The sequence below is a fragment of the Mirounga leonina genome, unplaced genomic scaffold (assembly GCF_011800145.1).
Source record: "Mirounga leonina isolate KUSES-001 unplaced genomic scaffold, KU_Mleo_1.0 Mir_152, whole genome shotgun sequence".
Taxonomy (NCBI): domain Eukaryota; kingdom Metazoa; phylum Chordata; class Mammalia; order Carnivora; family Phocidae; genus Mirounga; species Mirounga leonina.
Genome location: NW_023270380.1, coordinates 10,870,240 through 10,892,423, shown reverse-complemented (window position 1 = coordinate 10,892,423; position 22,184 = coordinate 10,870,240). Strand labels below are relative to the sequence as shown.

The window sequence follows — 22,184 nt, the reverse complement described above, 5'->3', positions numbered from 1 at the left end:
GTTAATTATTTCCAAGTTAATTATTAATGTCATTTCATTTTCAAAAATTTCTCATTTTGGATGACAAATACTGCACATGTTCCAGACATAATGCAAAGTACTTTAAAATCTCTGCTAGGCAACAAGCACTGTATATTCAGTAAGCTTCAAAATCCAGTTAATACAGATAGTTTCCACGAAACTATTTGAGACAGCCCATGAGGACAGAGAACCAAGTAGCCTTGCTACCTGATAGCACTTTGCCAAGAACACATCCAAAGAGGAATATCTAGATCGTGACTACACAGGTTATCAATGTTTTACCTAAGCACATTAGCAAATTTCTCTCTCTTCTTTGGTAGAAAACCTTGGTAATAATGTTTTAAAATTTGCTTTTTGCCTTCACTAAAGAGCACAGATATTATACCAAGTATAATACAAACCTAGACCAAAAGGGGAGAAGTCCAGTTTCCATAAATTAAAGCTTTCGATAGAAAGTACATTTTAAAAAATAAATGTAGTTTAAAACTTGCAAATCTAGATACTTGGTAGCAAGTTGTTAAATTATTGCACTGGAGACTAGCCTACCAAAATATAGAAGAGAGACATATCACTTATTTGCATGTAAATTATTTCTCTAAGTTGCTGGTATTAGTTAGTTCTCTTAAGTGAGGAAATCTAATATACATTAAAGATTAGCTATATGACTGGTATTCTACTAACAAAGCATCATATCACATTTATCAAACTTTAAGTTTTATAACAACCCTGAGAAGTAGCTATATTATTCATAGTGTAGGTAGAGAAACTGATGTTCGGAGAGGGGAAGTAACTTCCTTTAAGTCACAAAGCTCGTGAGTGGCAGAGCTGGACATTTTATAAACTCTGCATAATGTCCCTCTAGGCATAAGGTACAAGGCTCATGAGATCCATAAGTCATGTTTTGGGAAAGAGAATGTTTGTAGTGACCTCAGTGGCTCCCTGGTTTCTTACTTTTCTAGAAAGAACTTAAGAGTCCTGGCTTCCCAGAATTTAGGATACTCCCCAAACTCCCATTTCTATATGCAATAAAATCTAGACGCTGAGAGGCTGGATAAAAGTTAAATTATCCAAGCTTCCTAATCTCCTCATCCATCCCCCTTCCTTCCCCCAAACCCAACAACCTTTAACCATACTTTAAACAAGTGTTAGTCCAGGGACACCTGGGTGGCTCAGTCAGTTAAGCATCTGCCTTTGGCTCAGGTCATGATCTCAGAGTCCGGCATCTGGCTCCCCGTTCAGTGGGGCATCTACCTCTCCCTCTGAGCCTCCCCCTTCTCATGCTCTCTCCCTCTCTTTCTCTCTCACACACTCTCTTGCAAATAAATAAATAAAATCCTTAAAAAAAAAACAAGTGTTAGTCTGGTAAGAATATCATTACATCATTAATTCAGGTATCAATTAACTTGCAGTATGTGATAAAACTTTTGGAACTGGGCTTAACAATTCTATAATGGAGACATCAAAGAGGGGTTTGTGCTATAAAAGAGGGTAGTTGGAAAAGTATGAATCTGGGAATGAAGCAGGAATGAATCAGAATCTTGACTGCCTATTATACATGGTGTGTCCTTAGAGAAGTTAATTTCTCAAAGCTTCGGTTTTCTTCCCTGAAAATGGTAATATTCCCTAACTCACAGAATTATTTAAACAGTCAAGTGCTATCACCTCCTGCAATTTTAATAGTATTAACATCTCCTTTTATATGTAGATCCCAAATGTCCTACCTTCTCAAAGTGATGTCTTTCGTTTTAATTCTTGGGACTACTCAAGGTGCCTTTCGATATCGAAGAGCTAGGAACCCTGAAGCGAACATGAACATTGTAAGTTGCTAGGAAATAAATGCTAAGCTGCCGAAATAACAGGGAATGCTACTCTTTAACTGGGAAGGGGGGAGCTTTTATTTTAATAGGTCTGCAGTCTATATATTCATTTACTATTCTGTAGCTCAGTTTCCCCTTCACCCTTATTTTGTTCCTGGAAAAATATATATATACATACATTTAAATACCTTTACGGAGGACTTATAAATTCTCTTTTGTATACATGTCCACACATACAAATTCCAGATATAAGCTTAGCTATAACCATAGACATGCAAACATTTGTGGATAAATATATATTTTTAAATTGTATATGGCTGAGTAGGTAAAAGTTTGAGTGATTAGTAGTTAGGAAAAAAGTAATGTATAAGACTAATGCTTAGTAGATGTTCTAAAATATCTATTACTGAATCAATCAGTGAACTAGTAAGAAGAAATAGTCCTGAGGTTGAGAGACAATACAAAGGTCCATTATTACATTAATAGGTTAGATTATTATCAGGTTCCATTAACTGACCAGAAATCGTATCCTAAAAGGCTTCCTTTTTCTTTATGTAGAGCCAGATTATTTCCTATTGGGGCTACCCAGATGAAGTATATGATATTGTAACTGAAGATGGTTACATCCTTGGCCTTTATAGAATTCCTTATGGGAAGACAAACAATGACAGTTCAGGTAATATTCAATTCAGAGAAATTTGGTTACTGGGCCCTGAAGGCCTTAACTCTTCCATTTCTTCTTAGTGAGTTTCAGACAAGAAAAGGATTTAAACATTAAGCGTATAGTTAACTTCTCCTACATGTCTCTATATGTCACTAGAAGAGAGCCAGGTGCTCCCCTGGCTTCCTGTTCACAAGGTGGTTTTAGAGTGTGATGGAAATTAAGCTGTTCCAAGTGTTCTTTGTGGGTCACTTTACTCATTTCTGTTGATTCTCTCCAATCTCTTTGTTTCAGGAGGGGTTAGAAATGGTAACATGGTAACATAGGTTTAAAAAGCGGCTGGTAAAAACGTCCTTCCTTGTCTTTATGGCTGTCTCTTCTAGTAATAACAAAGAGATCAGGTTGGTAGCAAACTCTGGTTCTTTAACCCAACAGTAGGTACATCATTATCCACAAATGAGGTGAAAAAAATAAAGCACTCGAATTTGTCTCTAGGGTTATAATCCTGTATCAGCCACTTACTAGCAGAATCTGTAATGGATTACTTTTCCTTATTCATCTAATTGCTCAAATAAAAGCCAGCCTTTTTTTTTTTTTTTTTTTAGTTTTCTCTTTAGATTTTCTCCCTGAAAAGAATGTTTCTCATATTATAAAATACCCTCTCAAGTTCTCATTTTAAACATTAAAGTATATTTCACGGAAAATACTAATTTGAAACAACCTCAATCAATGTAATTTTGGATCCTTATAAAGGTCAGAGCTACTAGACAGAAAATGTTAACATATATTTAACATAATTATAGTAATCATTTTTCACGGTATGACCTAATATCATGAATACTGTGATAAAATATTGAAAGGTAATTTAAAAATATAGTAAGTGCTTCAGAGTTGTCTTGAAGCAGTGCTGGAGACAGGGAGTCAGGAGCATGTGATTTATTGCTGGCCTACGGTCAGGAGAAGGTCATGTGGAAATCAGGGGAGGGCAGGGGAAGGAGCTAAGGAAGGATGTGGCTCAGCTAAGTCCAGCTGGAGTCTGATCTCAGGGGAGCGCATGGATCCAGGAACTGCAATACCGAAGTGGTCCTGCCCTGAAGTTGGGCAGCTAGCCTTTTGCATTGTCTCAGCAGTTAGTCATTGCTTAAGGCTTCTCGTAGAAAGAGGTGTATTCTCATAGGTGAGGCAATTGCCATTTGCCTGGGGGGCAATCCTACAGAGAGAGGGGCAATATGAACACTTAGAAAGCAACACCCACAACAGCTAGGAGCATGCTCCACCTGCTTAGGAAAGGAAGTCTAGGTGGGGCACCAAAATAACAGAGTGCACTTCTTGCATTACTCAGATCCATTTGTTTTTCACATGAAGCTTATTTCATCCAGGTACAGGTTTTCCAGAACTTGGGTAGGTCAGAATACCTGGGGAAACTTGCAAGAGGAGGGTGAGTGGAACAGAGTATGACATCTGCCATTGCAACTGATCCTAACGCCATGGCTGGTACTCATAAATTCTGACCTCTACTACCCACTATAGAATCCTCTCCCTTTCAGCCATGTCTCCTGATGTGGCAAGCCAGGCCCTTATCCTGAAGGGCTACTGTGCCCAAAACAGGTCATGGTTGCAGTACTTGTACATTTTACAGGTAAAGTAAGGCATGGGAGTAACAAAAGATGTCCCAGTGAATCACGTGAATGCCAAATATGGTTTTCCATCTTCATTCTGTATCAGAGGCCCTACCTCGTCATGGTGATCAGGGCCAATTATTCCTGCCAACATAGCAATTCTTTTCTTTGCCACCCCGCCCCGCCCCACAGTATTCTATCATGAGGAGCCCAAAGTCTAGCCAGCCAGCAGTCATAGCTTTATTATTAGTTACCGCATGAACTAGTGGAAGTGTTTTCTGTCTGGAAATGAGGACCTCTAGTCTATAGAGCCTTAAATTGTGAGGACAGAAAGTATAAGCCTTGGAGTAAATTACTGGGTGATAGTGAGTCTTAATCCTACCCCTTTTTTTCTCAGACTCTACCAATGAGAGGAAGTAGCAATATATTCTGGCCATTTGTTTAAGGTATATAAAGTCCTTAGGATAGGACCCACGCTTATGGGATGTCATCTCCCAGATGGCATCTCCACTGGGTGGTGGTTTCATTGCTCGGTTGGGTTGGCAGCCTTTTGTTGGTAGTTATGTGATAAGACCAGTGGCCTTCCAAGGCCATAATGCTGATGAACGCACTGTCTTTGACCTGCAGTGAATCCCTTTATCTGAGGTATGTCATGAGGGGCTCCATATTTATAGACCAGACACTCCATGAACTCTTGAAAAGTAGTGCTGGCAGGCTGTGGTCCTGGGTGGAAAGAAAGGCAAATCATAGCCAAAATATATCTCAATCCCTGTCATAGTGAATTGTTGCCCTTTCCAGGAAAGAAAGGGCCTGGTGCCCCCAACTGGTCTCCAAGTGGCTGGTTTGGTCTCCTTGAGGGCAGGGTACCCTGTGAGATTTCCTTTGCAGGCAGGTCAGACATACTTTCCTAGTCGCCTTGGTGAGGCACCCACACTGGGGGGCCAGGTTAGTCTACATCTCTCTCATCATGGCTACTCCTTTTGTGAGCCCACAGCACAGCACTGGAGTGGTTAAGACCAGTGTCTGGCTGACATCTACTGGTTGAGACATCCTACGCACTTTTGGTTGGTTAGTGTATCCTATGTAGTGCTCGTTGCCCTCCCTGTGCCCCCCAGCCCCGCCCCGCACTACAATTGAGTATTGCTCTGGAGGGCAAATGGGGAAAGGATCAGAGGAGAGCGTCTTGACCCTCCTGCAATAACTGTTGTTCCCTTTCACAGATCTGCACCACAATGGACACTTTGGCAAGACTCTTCCCAATCTTTTCTGTGAAGTTCATGTAGGGTTCATGGGACAGAGCTTGCAGGAGGATATAGACTTCCCCTTTTCTACTGAACCCTGTCCTTCACACTGTCCTTGGAGCCTATCCCTGGCCTTCACTAATTCTTCAATTATTCTACCTAATCTATTCAGATTGTGTCTCCCGCATAAGGGAGGGCTTATGTCTCCTTTCTCCTTGTAAGCACCTGTCTCTCCTCAGATTTGAGGCCCGATTTTTGCTCTGTGAATCAGCTCTTTGATGAGTTTTTTAAAAGTCATGAATTTGAATGTAGTTGTTTGTTTGTGTTTTTTTTTTTTTTAAGAGTGGGAGCAATACTTTTCCAGTTTATTATACATCCCAAGATGGAAGTCGAAGTTCTCCACTTCTGAGTTTTTAAATTTTGATGATATCCTCATCAGTGTATTTTTTTCAACTTATTAGATGAAATATCCTCTGGGCTCACCCAAGGCACATTAATCAATTGGTGGGTGTTCTGGTTTTATTTATTAGATTAGCATACCTATGTCTTGAGCCTCTGTATCTTTTTCCTTCCCAATCTGCTTTGCTATTCTGGAATTTTCTAAGCTTCTGAGAAATCTTGGCAGAGTGTTGAGACTGACCTCTCAACCATTGCCAGTGTGTAAAACCTTGCATTGTAGGATATATACATATCCTACATAAGATATATATATATGTAAGATATATATATCTTTCCTTTTTTTCTATCCAACACTTAGGCATACTCTTCCAGATTTTGTAGCTCTTTTAGTGTACAATCTCTTCTCTCCCTCAGCAGGCCCAACACTTCAGTCAAGCCACTGGAAAACTCAACCAGCATTAGTGATTGAGTATACAGGAAGGGATTGGGGTGGATTTTGAGGAGGAAAAGCCTTGTTCTGAAAGATATCTAAGTCAGAGTTTTCTAACAAAGAGGAATGGGTCACTCTATAGTCCCAGTGAGTTCAGGGAAATTTGGGACTCAAGCTTCTAGAGTTCTTCTATTCAGATAGTCTCATCTCAAGTCTCTGAGTCCTCCTTCCCTATCAAGGCCCTGAATATGGGATGGGTTCTTCCCAGTGCTGAGAATTCAAACTTCCTGAGTTCTACTCTCCTTACAATTAGTTCAAGACCATGATTTTCACCTCAGTTTGCCCTCTTGCAGTAGAAGATGAGGTGTTGAGGTGCTATCAGAAAAGTCTTAGGACTTTCACCCTTTGCTTTGAATTGGTGATTGATTGCCCTGATCCTGTAATACTCTCTCTTTAAAGCATGATTGGCACTCAGCAACAGCTACCCAGACCTCATAATCCTATTTCCTCTGTACCTCTTAACTGTGAGAGATACTGCACAAGCCAGTCATTCCTATCCTGTGCCATCACAGGAAACATGAGTATTTTAGCCCCTGGAGTGCTACAACATGCAAGGTTCTGTCAGTACTCTCCCTACAATTAATGATGTCAGTGGTGTGGTCCTCAATGTCAACCAGCCAGCCAGCAAGTAATCCAAATCCACAATCCCATCCACAAATGTCTGCTTCCTTGGTCACTTTTAGTAGTAACTCTTAGGTCAGGTGCCCTAGAAACAGAGCTTGTGACAGGGATTTGAGTGCACATGATTTATTGAGGGGATCTCAGGAAAAAAGAAATGGGGGAAACAGAAGAGAGCAGAGGAAGAAGTTAAGTAAATATGTGGTCTCAATTGGATTCTAGCCTCACCCTGGTCTCTTGAGGAACATGAAGTACATCAGAGCTGGTCCAACCCTGAAGCAAGGGAGTCAGCTTTTTGTACTTTTGTGTCAGTTGGTCAGAGAGGAGATTGTCTCCTTCCTCCTCCAGTGTGGGAGCTCCTATTTAGCCAATAATGCTAGAAGTACCTCTCCTGAGAAGGAACAGCTTCTTTCTTTCTTTCCACACTCAGCATGGAGTCTGCTTGAGAGTCTCTCTCTCCCACTCTCTCTGCCCCTCCTCTGGCTCTCTCCCTCTCTGAAATTAAACTAAATTAAATTAAAGTAAAGTAAAGTAAATTAAAACGTATATGAGTGCTCACATTACTATTAGATATTTGAATGTTCTAATCTTAAAAGTTAATATATTTAAGTGAGACATAGCCTAATTGTACACTTGGTCATTTGAAAAAAACACTTTGTAAACTGTGCTAAACAACTGACATACAATGGGATTAAACATTAATAATTTACCCTATCTATACAATATAAAATAAAAAAAAATTTTTTAAACCTCAAACTGTCATGTTTTGAAAGATTGAATTTCAGATGAGATATTTATGCAGATACCACAACATTTAAAAAGAAATTCTCTGCATTTTTTTTTCTAGCTCAGAGGCTTGTTGTATACTTGCAACATGGTTTATTTACATCTGCCAGCAGCTGGATTTCAAATCTTCCCAACAACAGCCTGGGCTTCATTCTAGCAGATGCTGGTTATGACGTATGGATGGGGAACAGCAGAGGTACTACCTGGTCCAGGAAACACACGTACCTCAAAACAAATTCCAAAGAATTCTGGGCCTTCAGGTACAAATAACATCAAGTAATGTTTCGTTTTATTTTATAAGTGTGTCAAATATTTTGTTTTGTGTTTGAATGAAATAAAGTAGAACAGAAGTATCTTTTCTCAATCAGGTCTTTTAACAGACCATAACAATTTGTGTCAATTTTTGCTTGAAAATTAAAGAGTGATTGATCTTAAGCATGTTTCTTGTTTTTCAGTAATAACCTTTATTGGCTAACCCCACCCTTCCTTTAACCATTGTTTTATTCCATAACCTATATTAGTTTATCTCCCTGTATGTAGAATAATCAAACAGCATCTTTTTAAGACTATCATGGGACTATTTTAGTTTCTTGACTTTGTGTTCTCACATAAGTCTTTATTCAGTAGATACATTATGCCATGTAACTTCCTTTTTTTTAAGATTTATTTATTTATTTGAGCGAGAGTACGACTGTGGGGAGAGGCAGAGGGAGAGGGAGAGAGAAGCTCAAGCAGACTCCACGCTGAGTGCAGAGCCTGATGAGGGCTCCATCTCACAACCGTGAGACCACGACCTGAGCCGAAATCAAGAGTCAAGATGCTTAACCAACTGAGCCACCCAGGCGCCTCATAACTTCTTGATAATACGTAAAGAGAGTTGAAAATTGTTTCATGCACTTACTTATTCATCATCTTCAAGTGTTAGCATCACATTAGAAGCAAGGGGATTTCAACTTCCCTTTTTCTTTTGTAGTTTTGATGAGATGGCAAAATACGACCTCCCAGCCTCCATTGACTTCATTGTGAAGCACACGGGACAAGAGGAAATATTTTATATAGGTCATTCCCAGGGCACCACTATTGGTATGGCAAGAAAGATTGTCGCTATAGTCCACAATGACTGTTGTAGAGTTTGCAGACACACCTCCTAAGGACATGGGCAAGCTCCCCAAGCTACAAGTGACACAAAGCAGAGCTCTGAGAGGAGCGTCCAACAGCTGGGCCTGGGAAGCTTACCCCCTCCTTACTTCTACCTTATCTTCTTCAGTCACAAAGAACTCATTGTAATAACAGGTTGTTGGCAGTTGTCTTTGTTTCTAAGTGTTCAGAAGTTGGATATCCATCTTGGGATCAAAGTGAAATCATAACTACAACTTGTTCCACAAATAGAAATTTCATACTTATTATTATGGTCATTTAAGTGTGGCATAGGGCCTCATGAGGGAGAGACATGAGAAGGCCATTTATGTTATGCATTTAGGACAGATTAAACTTTAGACCTACACGAAGATGAGCAAAGTCTTCATATGTTTAAAGAGACTAGAAAAGAACTTCTGTCAGCTCACAACAATGCTTCTATCTAATGCGTGACAACTTCACTTTCAGAAAAGAAAAAAATTCTCTAAAACCCAACGTAATTCTCTTACATGGTGCGGTAAACCTTCTTACTCCCACTCTCTCTACTGTGGAAGTTACAAAGACTATTTTATAATAGCAGCCAGTATTCACTGAGTCTTTTCTAGGCTGAAAATGATCATTTTCTTATAGGAATAATACACTTCCTGCTTTAAAAAAAAATTTGTTGAATAACAGTCTAATCCAATTTTCCATAGATTTTTTTCTCTGACATTTATTAACCATGTGTGTGACTTGGAGTCTGGATTCTCCAGCTGTTCAGTTATTTGGAACCAGGAATCTTGGAAAATTATTAAATAAAAAAAAAGTGGGTTATGTGCTAGAGTTTACTGACTCATAATATGTTATATGATTCTTTGGTTGTTTGCCTTCTTAGAACTCAGAAAACAGAAAAGCTATAAAAATAGAGATGTGCAAGAATGTAGCTTGATAAGATGTCACAAAGGGGAAAACTATTTGTCACATTAATAACTCTAAACTAACAATAAAATATAAACTAGTGTTTGGTTATCTTCTGTACAAGAAGGCAAGGATATTTTGAAATATATTAAAAGTAAATATTGAAATAATTTGACATGTATTGAATCTCTCACCTAAAGTGTAAGATTCAAATATCAGAAAAGCTCACTAACTTATTTTCAGCATTGCCAGTTATAGAAATGTTCGGTATTGTTTCTGATTTCTCAACTGTGGGGTTATAAGACTCTTTTAGTGTTGATTTATCATTATTTATGGCCTAGACATTGTTTTTAATACTAATCATCAGTATGCTATTGTGATCAATATGCATGTCTCATACTGGGTGACCGATAAATGTTTGATAAGGGAATTAAGAAATGAATGAGTCAATTAAGTGGTCATAGCATACTGAATTTACTCTTACTTGTCATGATGTCATTTCTTACATGCTACTAATTGTGTAAGAATAGTTCATTTCTGTCTTATTTTCTTTCAGCTTTCATAACGTTTTCCACAATACCAAAGATAGCTGAAAGAATCAAAATATTTTTTGCCTTAGCTCCAGTTTTTTCTATTAAATACTCAAAGAGCCCTTTAATTAAAAGGGCATACAAATGGAAGTCAGTGATAAAGGTATGTTATTCCTTTCCTTTACGTAGTTGATAATCCAAAATGACAATGTTTCTGTCCTTTCAAAATAAAAAGTCTTGACTATGTTTGTATGAATTTTATTTTCTGGTTTCAGTGACACTGGATTCTTTCGTTTTTACAAAGGAATAAGATTTTACTTATAATACCTTTGGACATCTCTTTGTGGAGGAAAATCCAGTAGTCAACTTACCTCTATCTCCTGCTTCCAAGTTTTGTCCTTAATATAAATTTTTTTAAGACTTTATTTAATTATTTATTTTAAAGAGAGAGAATGCAGGAGCGAGGTGGGGAGGGGCAGGGAGAGGGACAAGCAGACTGCTCTGAGTGTGGAGCCCAGCACAGGACTCCATCTCACAACCCTGGGATCATGACCTGAGCCAAAATCAAGAGTCAGCCACCTAACCGACTGAGCCACCTAGGAACCCCTCTAATTTAAATGTTTTAAACTAATGTGAGACAGTGCATTTGATTATAAATATAATGAGCTCATTGCACCATTTCTTGATTAATTATTTTGGTCTTTCAAATATGAATAAAGTAAATTTGTTTTACAGGCTTTTTTTGGCAACAAAGACTTCCTACCTAATACCTCATTTAAAAGATTTGTTGGTTCAAAGCTGTGTACACTGAAGACTATTGGTAAGATTTGCCGTGATATCTTGTTTATGATATATGGATGTGACCTGGAGAACTTAAATATGGTGAGAACAAGTTGAATTTGAAATGTATTTTGTCAATTTTTAGAAAGCAGCTCTTAATAGCACTTATTTTATGCCTTGTATGTCATTTTATGATTTATCCACATATACTAATAGTTAGATTCTTAGCCTTTCTGGTTTTAGAACTATACCAACATTCTGAAACTAATCAGCATGAACATGCAGGGATTATTTTGCAGTCAAATTTGTCTTGCCTCTGTAAAGAACAGAGAGCAGGTGCTGTGCTGGGTCTTTTTATTGGCCTTTACTATTGGGTGTTAGTTTCCTGAAGTTTCTTGTATTTAAGTTGTCTTTTATCACTTGTTTTTCACAACTCCTGCTCTTATATCTTGGTTCCTAACACTCCTTCCCTTTCTTGTTGACCCTTTTGTAATTAGCATTAGTGCCTGTGAAATATCTTACATGCTTCTGGCATTCATCAAAATTCCTGGAGTGGGAAACTGTTTAAGGGCTCAAGCTACTATTACCAATCCCATATGGATTGATTGTACATAGATGTTGTTACAGATGTAGGCATTCATTCTAAGACTTTTTAAGCACATTAAATTAAAAATCCAGATTGGGCAAAAGCAGCTGTGGCATTTGGACTACTGGTTGTTTCCTGTACCTGTACCATTTAATAATTTCCCAGCAAGAATCAATTTACTCATTCAGAGAAAGAGAAGTTGTCAAGATGTCCATTCTTACCAACTTAGTCCATAGATTCAATGCAATCCTAATCAAAATCCCAGCAAGCTATTTTAAGGATATTGACAAATGACTTCTAACATTTATGGAGAGAAGCAAAACCCAGAGTAACCAACACAGGATTGAGGGGAAAGAGCAAAGTTGGAGGATTGGTACTATTGAACTTCAAGACTTAGTATTAAACTACAGTAATCTGGACAGTGTGGGATTAGTGAAAGAAGAAACAAGAAGATCAGTGCAACAAGACAGAGAGCCCAGAAATAGAGCCCTATAAATATCAACAACAGATCTTTGACAAAGGAGAAAAGGCAGTGCAATAGAAAAACAATAGTCTCTTCAACAAATGGTGTTGGGACAACTGGACATCCACATGCAAAAAAAAGTGAATCCAGACACAAACTTTATACCCTTCACAAAATTAACTAAAATTTGGATCAAAGACCTAAATGTGAAATGTGAAACTATAGAAATTCTAGAAGATAACATAGTGAAAAACCTAGATGACCTTGGGTGTGGCAAGGACCACCAGAGTGGTACATTTGTTACAACTGATGAACCTACATCAACACATCATAAGTACCCTAAATCCATAGTTTATGGTATGGTTCACTCTGGTGTTCTACATTCTGTGGGTTTTAACAAATGTATAATGACATGGATCTACAATCATAGTATCATAGAGGATATTTTCACTGCCCTAAAAATCCTCTGTGCTTTGTGTGTTCATTCTTCCCCACTTAAGTCCTGGCAACCACTGATACCACTAATCTTTTTACTGTCTCCCACAGTTTTGCCTTTTCCAGAATGTCATGTAGTTGGAATCACACAGTTTGCAACCCTTTCAGATTGCCTTCTTCCATTTACTAGCATACATTTAAGGTTCCTCCATATCTTTTCCTGGGTTGGTAGCTTATTGATTTTTAGTGCTGAAAAATATTCAATTGTCTGGATGTACCATATCTATCCACCTACTAAAGGACATTTTGGTTCAAGTTTTGACAATTATGAATAAAGATGCTATAAACATCAATGTGCAGAGTTTGCATGAACATGAGTTTTCAACTCCTTTGGATAAATACCAAGGAATGTGATTGCTGGATTGTATGATAAGGATACATTGTGTTTTATAAGAGACCACCAAACTGTTTTCCAAAGTGGTTGTAATACTTTGCATTCCTACCAGCAGTGAATGAGAATTCCTGTGGCTCCACATCCTAACCAGCACTTGGTGCTGTCAACGTTTGGGACTTTTGTCATTTTCATAGTTGTGTAGTGCTATCTCATTGTTCTTTTAAGTTGCATTTCCCTGATGACATATGATGCAGAGCATCTTTTCATGGTCATTTGCTATCTCTATATCTGTTCGGTGAGGTGTCTGTTAAGGTCTTTGGCCCATTTTTAAATCAGGTTATTTATTTTCTCATTGTTGAGTTTGAAGGGTTCATTGTACATTTTGGGTAACAGTCCTTCATAGATATGTCTTTTGCAAATATTTTCTTCCAGGCTGTAGCTTGTCTTCTAATTCTCTTGATACTGTCTTTTGCAAAGTGGACGTTTTTAACTTTGATGAAGTCCAGCTTGTCAGTTATTTCTTTCATAGATTGTGCCTTTGGTGTTTTATCTAAAAAGTCATCACTAGACCCAAAGTCAACTAGATTTTCTCTGCTATGTTATCTTCTAGGAGTTTCATAGTTTTGAGTTTGACATTTAGGTCTGTGTTCTATTTTCAGCTAACTCTTGTGAAGGGTGTGGGGTCTGTGTCTCAACTCTTTTTTTTTTTTCTTTTCCACGTGGTTGTCTAGTTGTTCCAGCATCATTTGTTGAAGATACCAGTGTTTCTCTGCTGTATTGCCTTTTCTCCTTTGTCAAAGATCTGTTGACTATATTTATAGGGGTCTGTTTGGGGGCCCTCTGTTCCATTCTATGGATCTGTTTGTCTATTCTTTCACCAATACCACACTGTCTTGATTACTGTAGGTTTACAGTACATCTTGAAGTTGTGTGTGTCAGTCCTCCAACTTTGTTCTTCCCTTACAATATTGTGTTGGCTGTCCTGGGTCTTCTGCCTCTCCATCTGAGAAGCAGTCTGTTGATATCCTTAAGATAACTTGCTGAGATTTTGATAGGATAACATTGACATTATATGTCTTGTTCACTGATTGAGGTTCCCAGGGACCATGTAGGCAGTACAAACCTAGATGACAGATTGACTTGAATGCTGTTCTGTTTCTGATTGCTTCCTTGGGAGTTGTGTAGAATTTCAGGAGCCCAGTTAATCATGGAAAGGGTTTCTTTTTAAAGTCTCCTAACTGCCCTTGGCAGGTTCTGGACTGATTTTTTTTTCCTGAACTAGCTGAGTTCTCACAATGAAACTTCAGATTCTCTAGGATTGGCAAGTAACTTGAAGGAAAACTGTCTTTAGTACTTTGCTTTTTTGAGGGTTTTTTGTTTTTTCTTTTCCATTTTTCCTGGTAATTTCTTTCAATCTTTTCAGTTCTTTAGTGCGTAAAAGGGGTGTGTGTGTGTGAGTCCTAAGAGTTTTGATTGTTTTCAGTATGGGATGACAGACTACATAACTTGGAAATCCAATAATAGCTTCTACATTAATGCAAAAATTACACATTTAGTAAGTACATTTGTGTCCTTAATTAAAATATAATTTTATCTTTTTATTTATATTACTTAAAAATAACTAAATTTAATTGAAATTATTTAGTGTGGTAAATATCAAAGATTATGCTTTCTCCAATTGAACTAGATATAAAAATAATTTTTTAACCCCTCAGAGTCGTGTGGATGTGTATATGTCACATAATCCAGCAGGGACATCTGTTCAAAATATGCTACACTGGAGTCAGGTACAACTTTTCAAGTGCATTTTAGTACAATTTTATTTATACCACTCATGGTTTATCCCATCATTCTGGGAATCATGCCATTGCCATAGGATGATAAATTTAGAAGGATAAAATGTAACAATTACATATTTGTGTAATTATTTATAGTTTTTAATAATGTTAATATCATAACCTACTAGATCTTCTAACCCTAAGCAATGATCAGAGCAATATAATTATTTTGTTTTACAAATGAGAAAATATGAATTCGGAATAGTAGACTAGCAATCATTGAGGCCATGTTCATCACTTGACTTGCCCAAAGAGTCAGAGCTATTCCTTTAAAAAAACCCTAAGACTAAAAAATAATAATAATAATAAAAAATAAAAAAATAAAAAAGTCCTAAGACTAGAACACAGGTGTCCTAATGCCTAGTCTCTCACTAGACTACACTCTCTTCTCTGTTCAATTGTGAACTCCATGAGGACCATGAGCAAGTTTATTCACTTCTACATTTGCAAGGCCAAGAGCTCTGGGCAAATAGCAGATACTCAAGAATATTTATTGCATGAATATTAATGAAGAAAAAAATCCAGTGTGAATATCATCTTAATGTTGAGAGCCAGGATAATTATCTTAGAAAGAACAGTATACTTGAGATGAAAATATCAGACACTGAATCCTTTCTCTGAACCTTACTGACAGTGAGACACTGAGCAAGCTCATTTAATCTTTATGAAGTCAGTTTCCTTACTTTTAAAAATGGAGTTAATACTAATGCTTTGACTTAACAAAAATATTATGAGAGTTCAACAGGGTGATGATTATGAGTGTTATTTAAACTTAACAAACACTAATGAATTTACAGTATCATTGAGATATTGATAAGAGCTTTCTCATTTAAAAATGTTTAAATCTACTAAGTGGTTGTTTTCAGGTAAATTATTAAAAATAATTTAACTTATGTTTAGATTTAGTTCATTCCCGGTGATAGGCCAGGAAAATCTAAGCAACCTTTGCATCTATTCATCCATTGAAACAATATTTATTGAGTACCTACTATGTGCTCTGTACTGTTTTATGCTCAGGGTATATATCATTGGACAAAATAAATATTCCTGTCCTCTTTAAGCTTACATTCTAGTGGTAGATATACAGACAGTAAACATTAAGCATAGCAAATAAGTAAATTATTAAAACTTTAGAAGAGGATAGAAGCTATGGAAAAATAAAGGAGAAAAGGCAAGATAAAGAGATTAGGCATACTGGGTAGTGGGTTGTGTTTTTGAATAGAGAGGTTAGGCCAGCCTCAATGAGATGGTGACGTTCGAGAAAAGACTTAAAAGAGCCGAGAAAGTTAGCAATGTGAACAACCTGGAGGAAGAACATTCCAGACAGAGAGAATAGCCAATGCAAAGCCTTTAGTCAGGAGCATTTCTGAGAGGCATGGCTGAAAGGTCAGTGAGGGTGATGTCAGTGATTAAGGGAGAAAGGAGTAGGGAAAAGGGGGCAGAAATGTACTAGACCCAGAAAGGGACAAGAACATCATTGTGAGGACTTTGGTTTTCTGGCTGAAGTGAGTAGCCTCTGCAGGTTTTTGAGCAGGGAGGGGACATGATATGATTTACATTTTTAAAGGAATACTTAGGGGATGCCTCACTGGCTCATTCAGCAGAGCATGTGACTCTTGATCTCAGGGTCGTGAGTTCAAGCACCACACTGGGGTAGAGTTTACTTGGAAAAAAAAAAAAGGGAATGCTTCGGGTGCCATGTTGAGTAGACTGAAGTGGAAACAATGATAAATTAAGGAGCTTACTACCATAATCCAAACAAGAATGATGATGGCCTGCATGGGATGTGTTCCCAGGAAGGGTGGTGAAGAGGGTTTGGTTCTGAGTATACATGTGTATTGTAAACATGCAGCCATGGACATTTAATGATGGATTCTGAGAGAGGAGAGAGAAGAGTGTCTTGGATGACTCCAGACGTTCTGGCCTAAGCAAGGAAAAGATGCAATTGCCATTAAAGGAGATCGGGACGTTTGGTGGTGGTGTAGGTTTGAGGGACAAATAAGATGTTCAGTTCTGGAGATGTTAAGTGTGAGACATCCCAGTGATTAATTTGAATAAGCAGTTGTGTATAGGAGTCTAGTATTTAGAAGAGACTTACAGAAGATAAACATTTTAAATATGGATGCCACTGAAAGCCAAGAGACTGGATGAGAACACACAGAGTGAGTACAGATGGGGAGAAGAGGAGCAAGGGTGGTGGGATGAGACATAGAAAGATTCAGAGGTCAGGCAGCAGCAGCTGGATGAATATAGCAAGGAGACCAAAAACGAGCAGGGAGTGAAAAATGAAGATCAGGAAATGACAGTGTTCCAGAAACTAAGTGAAGAAAAGCTCTCGAGGATAGAAATGGACACCTAGGTCAAGTGCTGCTCATAGGTAATGTGAGGAAATTCCTCAGAATTAACGAGTTTTACAAATGTTAAAGTCATAAATAACCTCAGCTAGTTTTTTTTTTTAAACTTTTTTTTTTTTTAGATTTTATTTATTTATTTGAGAGACAGAGAAAGAGAGAGAGCACGAGAGGGAAGAGGGTCAGAGGGAGAAGCAGACTCCCTGCTCAGCAGGGAGCCTGATGTGGGACTCGATCCTGGGACTCCAGGATCATGACCTGAGCCGAAGGCAGTTGCTTAACCAACTGAGCCACCCAGGCGCCCAACCTCAGCTAGTTTTGTGGCAGGAAAGAGCTGTAGGAGAAGAAGCATTCTTGGGGAAAATCAGGTTGTCCAGAGAGCAGGAAGGTAAAGGAGCCCATCAGAGATGGGTTTTAAGATACAGGCTAATGATGGAATTCCAGATGGTAGAAAGAATTTTAGGAGTTGGGGGGAGATGGGAGGAGATAAAATGGGGGGGGTGCATGGAGACCTGTCAGATTTAGAGTCTCAGAGAAGGTGGGTAAACTGAGAGTCTGAACCTTCCTGCAATGAAAATGTTATTAGGGGAAAAATGAACGCAATCAGATTAGACCTAATAGGCTCACCGCAGTTAGTGGTGGTGAGGCTACAAGTATGGTAGGTGAAGCAAGGGATTGCTTCTGGATCATGCTCTTCAGTGCTGTTATTTGAAGCAAAGGTGTTTAGGAAGTGTCATTTCAGTCCTAAAGCACTTAGTCCTAGAAACTTTTTGTTGTTGTTGTTTAAGATTTATTTATTTATTTTAGAGAGAAAGAGAGAGAGCATGAGCACAGGGAGGGGCAGAGGGAGAGGAAGAGAGAGAATCTTCAAGCAGACTCCCTGCTGAGTGCAGATCCCAAGGCAGGGCTCAATCCCACAACCCTGAGATCAGGATCTGAGCTGAAACCAAGAGTCAGATGCTCAACCAACTGAGCCACCCAGGCGCCTGTAGACAATTTTGACCTCTGTGGATGAAGCTGAGGATTTCTGGGGACGGCTGATGTTGCCCCAAGCACACAGGCTCCTTTTAACAAGGTAAAAGGCCTTGGGGAAATGTGCATTTATATGAAGATGACAGAATCACATTCCGTAGATTCCCCTGCCCCCCACCACCTCCTCCCTCTTCCATTTCTTGCCCTATGCAAAGTAAGGGAGAAGCAAGGAAGTCTCCCTGCACATATACCCACAGGCCCAGTACAAAGGGGCAGGCAGTACATGAAATGCACACCTCACATTACCAGCTGTGCTGTAGCAAACAGATGAGCATAATCTTGCTTTTAAATTTTTTCTTTCAGCTTTTTAATTCTAGCCAATTGAGAGCTTTTGACTGGGGCAGTCCTGTTCTGAACTTGGCTCATTTTAATCAGGTACATAATTATGTATAAGCTGAAAACTATCTCCTTGATCTGTTCAGATGATGTTGCTACAGAAAAAGGCTCATGTAAAGCCCGAGAGTATAATAACAGAGTGAGAAGGACCAGCAGATGAAGATCGCCATGATTTGGCTCCATATTGTCACATCCAACCCAAGGGGCTTTTCCAGGTTTTCTACGTATTTTCCAGGTTTTCTACTTATTTTAACAACAAATACCTTGGATAAGCCTGGAGAAGTTTGACAGTCTGTAGAGTAATTCATCCTCCCTCAAGAGGAAAAATATTGTGTTTATAATATGCGTAGCTCTGTGGTTAGTTAAATAAGAAATAAGAGCCATAATATGGTTCTTGACCCTCAAAAGCTATTGACTGTATTTGGGAAGATAAGACAAACCCTCATTCCACATAATAGAATTTTCCTCGTTCCACATAATGAGGAAAAGATAAAAGTTAATGAGAAGGTGGTAATAATTGTATGAGGAAGATGACAGAAATCTTGAAGTATTAGAACCCAAGTCTGTCGTCTTCAAAGTTATTCTTTTCCACCATCCTTTTCTGCCTTAGCTAAACTTCATGCCTAATGTGGTTAGCTTATGTAAAACTCCAAAGTAGAATAGAAAGATCAAAATCAATAAAATCAGATTTGGCTTCAATTGCCAATGTTTACCATTTATTGATGAACATATTGGCAGTTATACAGCCATGGAAAATTTTGATTGAAATACTTTCATGCCTTATAAATAAAACTGAAATTCCTTCTGAGGAATGTTTGAATACCCTGAATTAGAGCAAACGGTCTAGTTTTGATTTGTATCTGATCTAAGTAAAAATCATAATAATGATTCTTTCAATGTTCTTGCTTTTATAGTAGTAATTATTTTAGATTCAGCTTATTTTAAAATTGCATTAATTCATTATTTAAAGAAAAGTAAATAACACCTTCTATGTATCATTTTCCGTGAAAACCCTCTACATTTAGTCCACTTCTCCATTTTACAATGTGAGGAACATGAACGTATCAACAGCAACTTGGAATGGGGGCAATGACTTGTTGGCCGATCCTGAAGATGTGAAAAATCTACTTCCTGAAATTACAAACCACATATACCATAAAACTGTTTCTTACTACAATCATATAGACTTTTTGTTTGGATTAGATGTATATCAGCAAGTTTACCGTGAAATCATTGACATTATCCAAGGCAATCTATAAAGAACTATGGTACTCTGTGTTGAAGGATCTATATCATTTCTCTTAAAATCCAATCACTTTTGTCTTGCTATGCATGTTTTTCCAGTTATTTAAATAAAATCTGGAATTTTTCCCTATTTTTTTCACTGCCCCAGGCCTTCCATTCATTAAATCAGTGGCATTTATTATATGAGGGAAATGGCAGATTCTAACTCAGCCCAAAGTAGTCTGTTGGGTGTCTACATGCAACATAAGTAACTAAAAGCATAATTTTAAAAGGATGACTTTTTGAAAAGGTGCTTTCTTTACTTCAAAGAAATATGAGTATATATGATATTAAAAGAGTTTGGGAGAATGCTTGCTGATACGAAAGCTAATTTTTGTCTATGCTGAATAAAGAGTAGAAACACTGTTGTGCTATGCAAAGGGGTTTGGGGGAGGAAAAAGGGAAGAAGGAGAGTTTGGATGCCAGTGTAGTATTTCCGCTTCTGCCCCACTTGCAGCCAAGCTTCAGAAGTAGGGAGCTCGTAAAAGCCATAAAGGGTTTGTGCCTCACTTCCCAGCCTGTATAGCCTACCTTTCCAGCAAATATATTTAAAGAGTAGCAATGGTTGTTGGGGCGCCTGGGTGGCTCAGTCGGTTAAGCATCCGCCTTCAGCTCAGGTCATGATCCCAGGGACCTGGGATGGATGGGCATCAACAGGCAGTACAGGGCACATCACATACAAGGACTTAGACAATAGTCCTTCCGACTCTGCAATAATGCATAACATCACGGGCTTTTCTTAGTCCCTGGGGACAACAAGGTGAAAAGGGAGAGTTCTAGAATTGAGTGTAAATTTACCACATAAAGACTGGGGGGGAAATCTATAATTTCTTGAATTGGGAAATTGAGTTTCCTGCCCCAAGCAAAATGGAGCTTGGAAGCCAAGCTAAGTCCGGTTCACTCTGAGGTGACTAACTCTGTGCTCCACACATGCTTATGGGCTTTAAAAAGTGTTCCACAAAAAATAACAGAATATGCATAGATAGTGAGAAAAAAGAAAATCTATGCATAGGTTACTGGAATGCAGCTAAGAGAAGACACATGACTTTAAAGGCCACAGTTCAGACTACAGGTCAGTCCTTCCTTTCTTTGGTAACCCTTGGTACCAAAAAAGTAGAGCACTGAGAATAGATACACACTTAGAGATACCTTTTTAAAGAGTTCAGGAATGTGTATATAACATAAGTATTGCTTCAAAGTTTTCGAATGATCCTTCAAAAAAGACAAATGCAGAGGGTAACTATGCAGAAGAATTACTCATGCTGAGATTTAAAAAATAAGTTGGAGGTTTCTGGTAATGGTGGACTGAGTAATTCAGACCTGGGACAGTGTGAAAAGCATTTATTTGAAGACAAGGAGAGCTAAAAATGCAGGGAAGAATTACAGGGTCAAGAAAAAGAAGTCCAGGAAAGTAAGCCTAGCATTTTAGCTGTTTATATCCTAGCAACACCTGCTTTGTCCAGGTGTATAATTAAAATCCTGCAAACAATTAGTTGAGAATAAAAATTGTAATTCAGCTTACCAAAGGGAAGTTTCTCTGATAAACCTTGATCTTCGGGCTTTGGATTGGAACCTCAAAGTACTATACCCTAAGAATAAAGTCAAACTAGAAATTGATCACCCTTTCAGAAACCGTAGACCACCTTTGAATCATAAGAATTCTTTTTTTTATTTTTATTTTTTTTAAGATTTTATTTATTTATTTGAGAGAGAGAGAATGAGAGAGAGCACATGAGAGGGGGGAGGGTCAGAGGGAGAAGCAGACTCCCTGCCGAGCAGGGAGCCCGATACAGGACTCGATCCCGGGACTCCAGGATCATGACCTGAGCCGAAGGCAGTCGCTTAACCAACTGAGCCACCCAGGTGCCCGAATCATAAGAATTCTTAACGTACAAAGATAATTTGGGAATACTGATGCCCTAGCCATCTGTCAGAAGCAAAAGTAAGGCTTCTCTAAAGGAAGATCAAGTCATCTAGGATGCTAGAGATAATGCTAAAATTTTGCAATGTTTTAAGGTAGGTCAGGATACAAAAATAAGTTGTGTATTTATATACTAGTGTCAAATGATTGCAAAATGATATTTTAAATATACCATTTACAATATTACACACAGTTATAATACTTAGGAATAGAGATAAACAAATATACTCAAGTTGAAAGACAATATTATTAAGATATCCGCTCTTCAAATTTATCTGTATATTCAAAGAATTGCTATAAAAATTCAGCTAGGCTTTTTTTTTTCTGAAAATGGTTATAATGATTCTAAACTTTTTGCAGAATTATAATTAATCTAGAATTGCCAAAGTAATTTTGAAACATGTTGGAGGATTTGCACTACAAAATTGCAAGACTTAAATCACAAGCTGCATTAATTAAGACAGTGTGGTATTAGTATAAAAAGACGTCTAGATCCTTGGAACAATACAGAGTTCAGAGATAGACTACACATATGTAGTCAGTTGGTC

General features: G+C 38.1%; 1 protein-coding gene across 1 annotated transcript; it reads left to right on the top strand.

The window, feature by feature from the left end:
* The first annotated feature begins 1,524 nt into the window (after positions 1-1,524).
* On the top strand, positions 1,525-19,771 carry LIPJ (lipase family member J). The gene is made up of 9 exons (XM_035008561.1): positions 1,525-1,838; positions 2,397-2,514; positions 7,714-7,912; positions 8,626-8,735; positions 10,243-10,379; positions 10,952-11,098; positions 14,590-14,661; positions 18,399-18,470; positions 19,457-19,771. The coding sequence occupies exons 1-9, from the start codon at positions 1,632-1,634 to the stop codon at positions 19,688-19,690; spliced, it is 1,296 nt and encodes a 431-aa protein (XP_034864452.1). The 5' UTR covers positions 1,525-1,631; the 3' UTR covers positions 19,691-19,771.
* Positions 19,772-22,184: the final 2,413 nt, after the last annotated feature.

What these genes read in the sequence shown, in the direction of transcription:
- LIPJ (XM_035008561.1), top strand. Translation starts at nt 1,632, where the DNA reads ATGGTAATATTCCCTAACTCACAGAATTATTTAAACAGTCAAGTGCTA. An exon ending in TTCCCAGGGCACCACTATTG is followed by an intron (nt 8,736 to 10,242) that starts GTATGGCAAGAA and finishes ATTTTCTTTCAG; the next exon opens with CTTTCATAACGTTTTCCACA. An exon ending in ATATGCTACACTGGAGTCAG is followed by an intron (nt 14,662 to 18,398) that starts GTACAACTTTTC and finishes TTTTTCTTTCAG; the next exon opens with CTTTTTAATTCTAGCCAATT.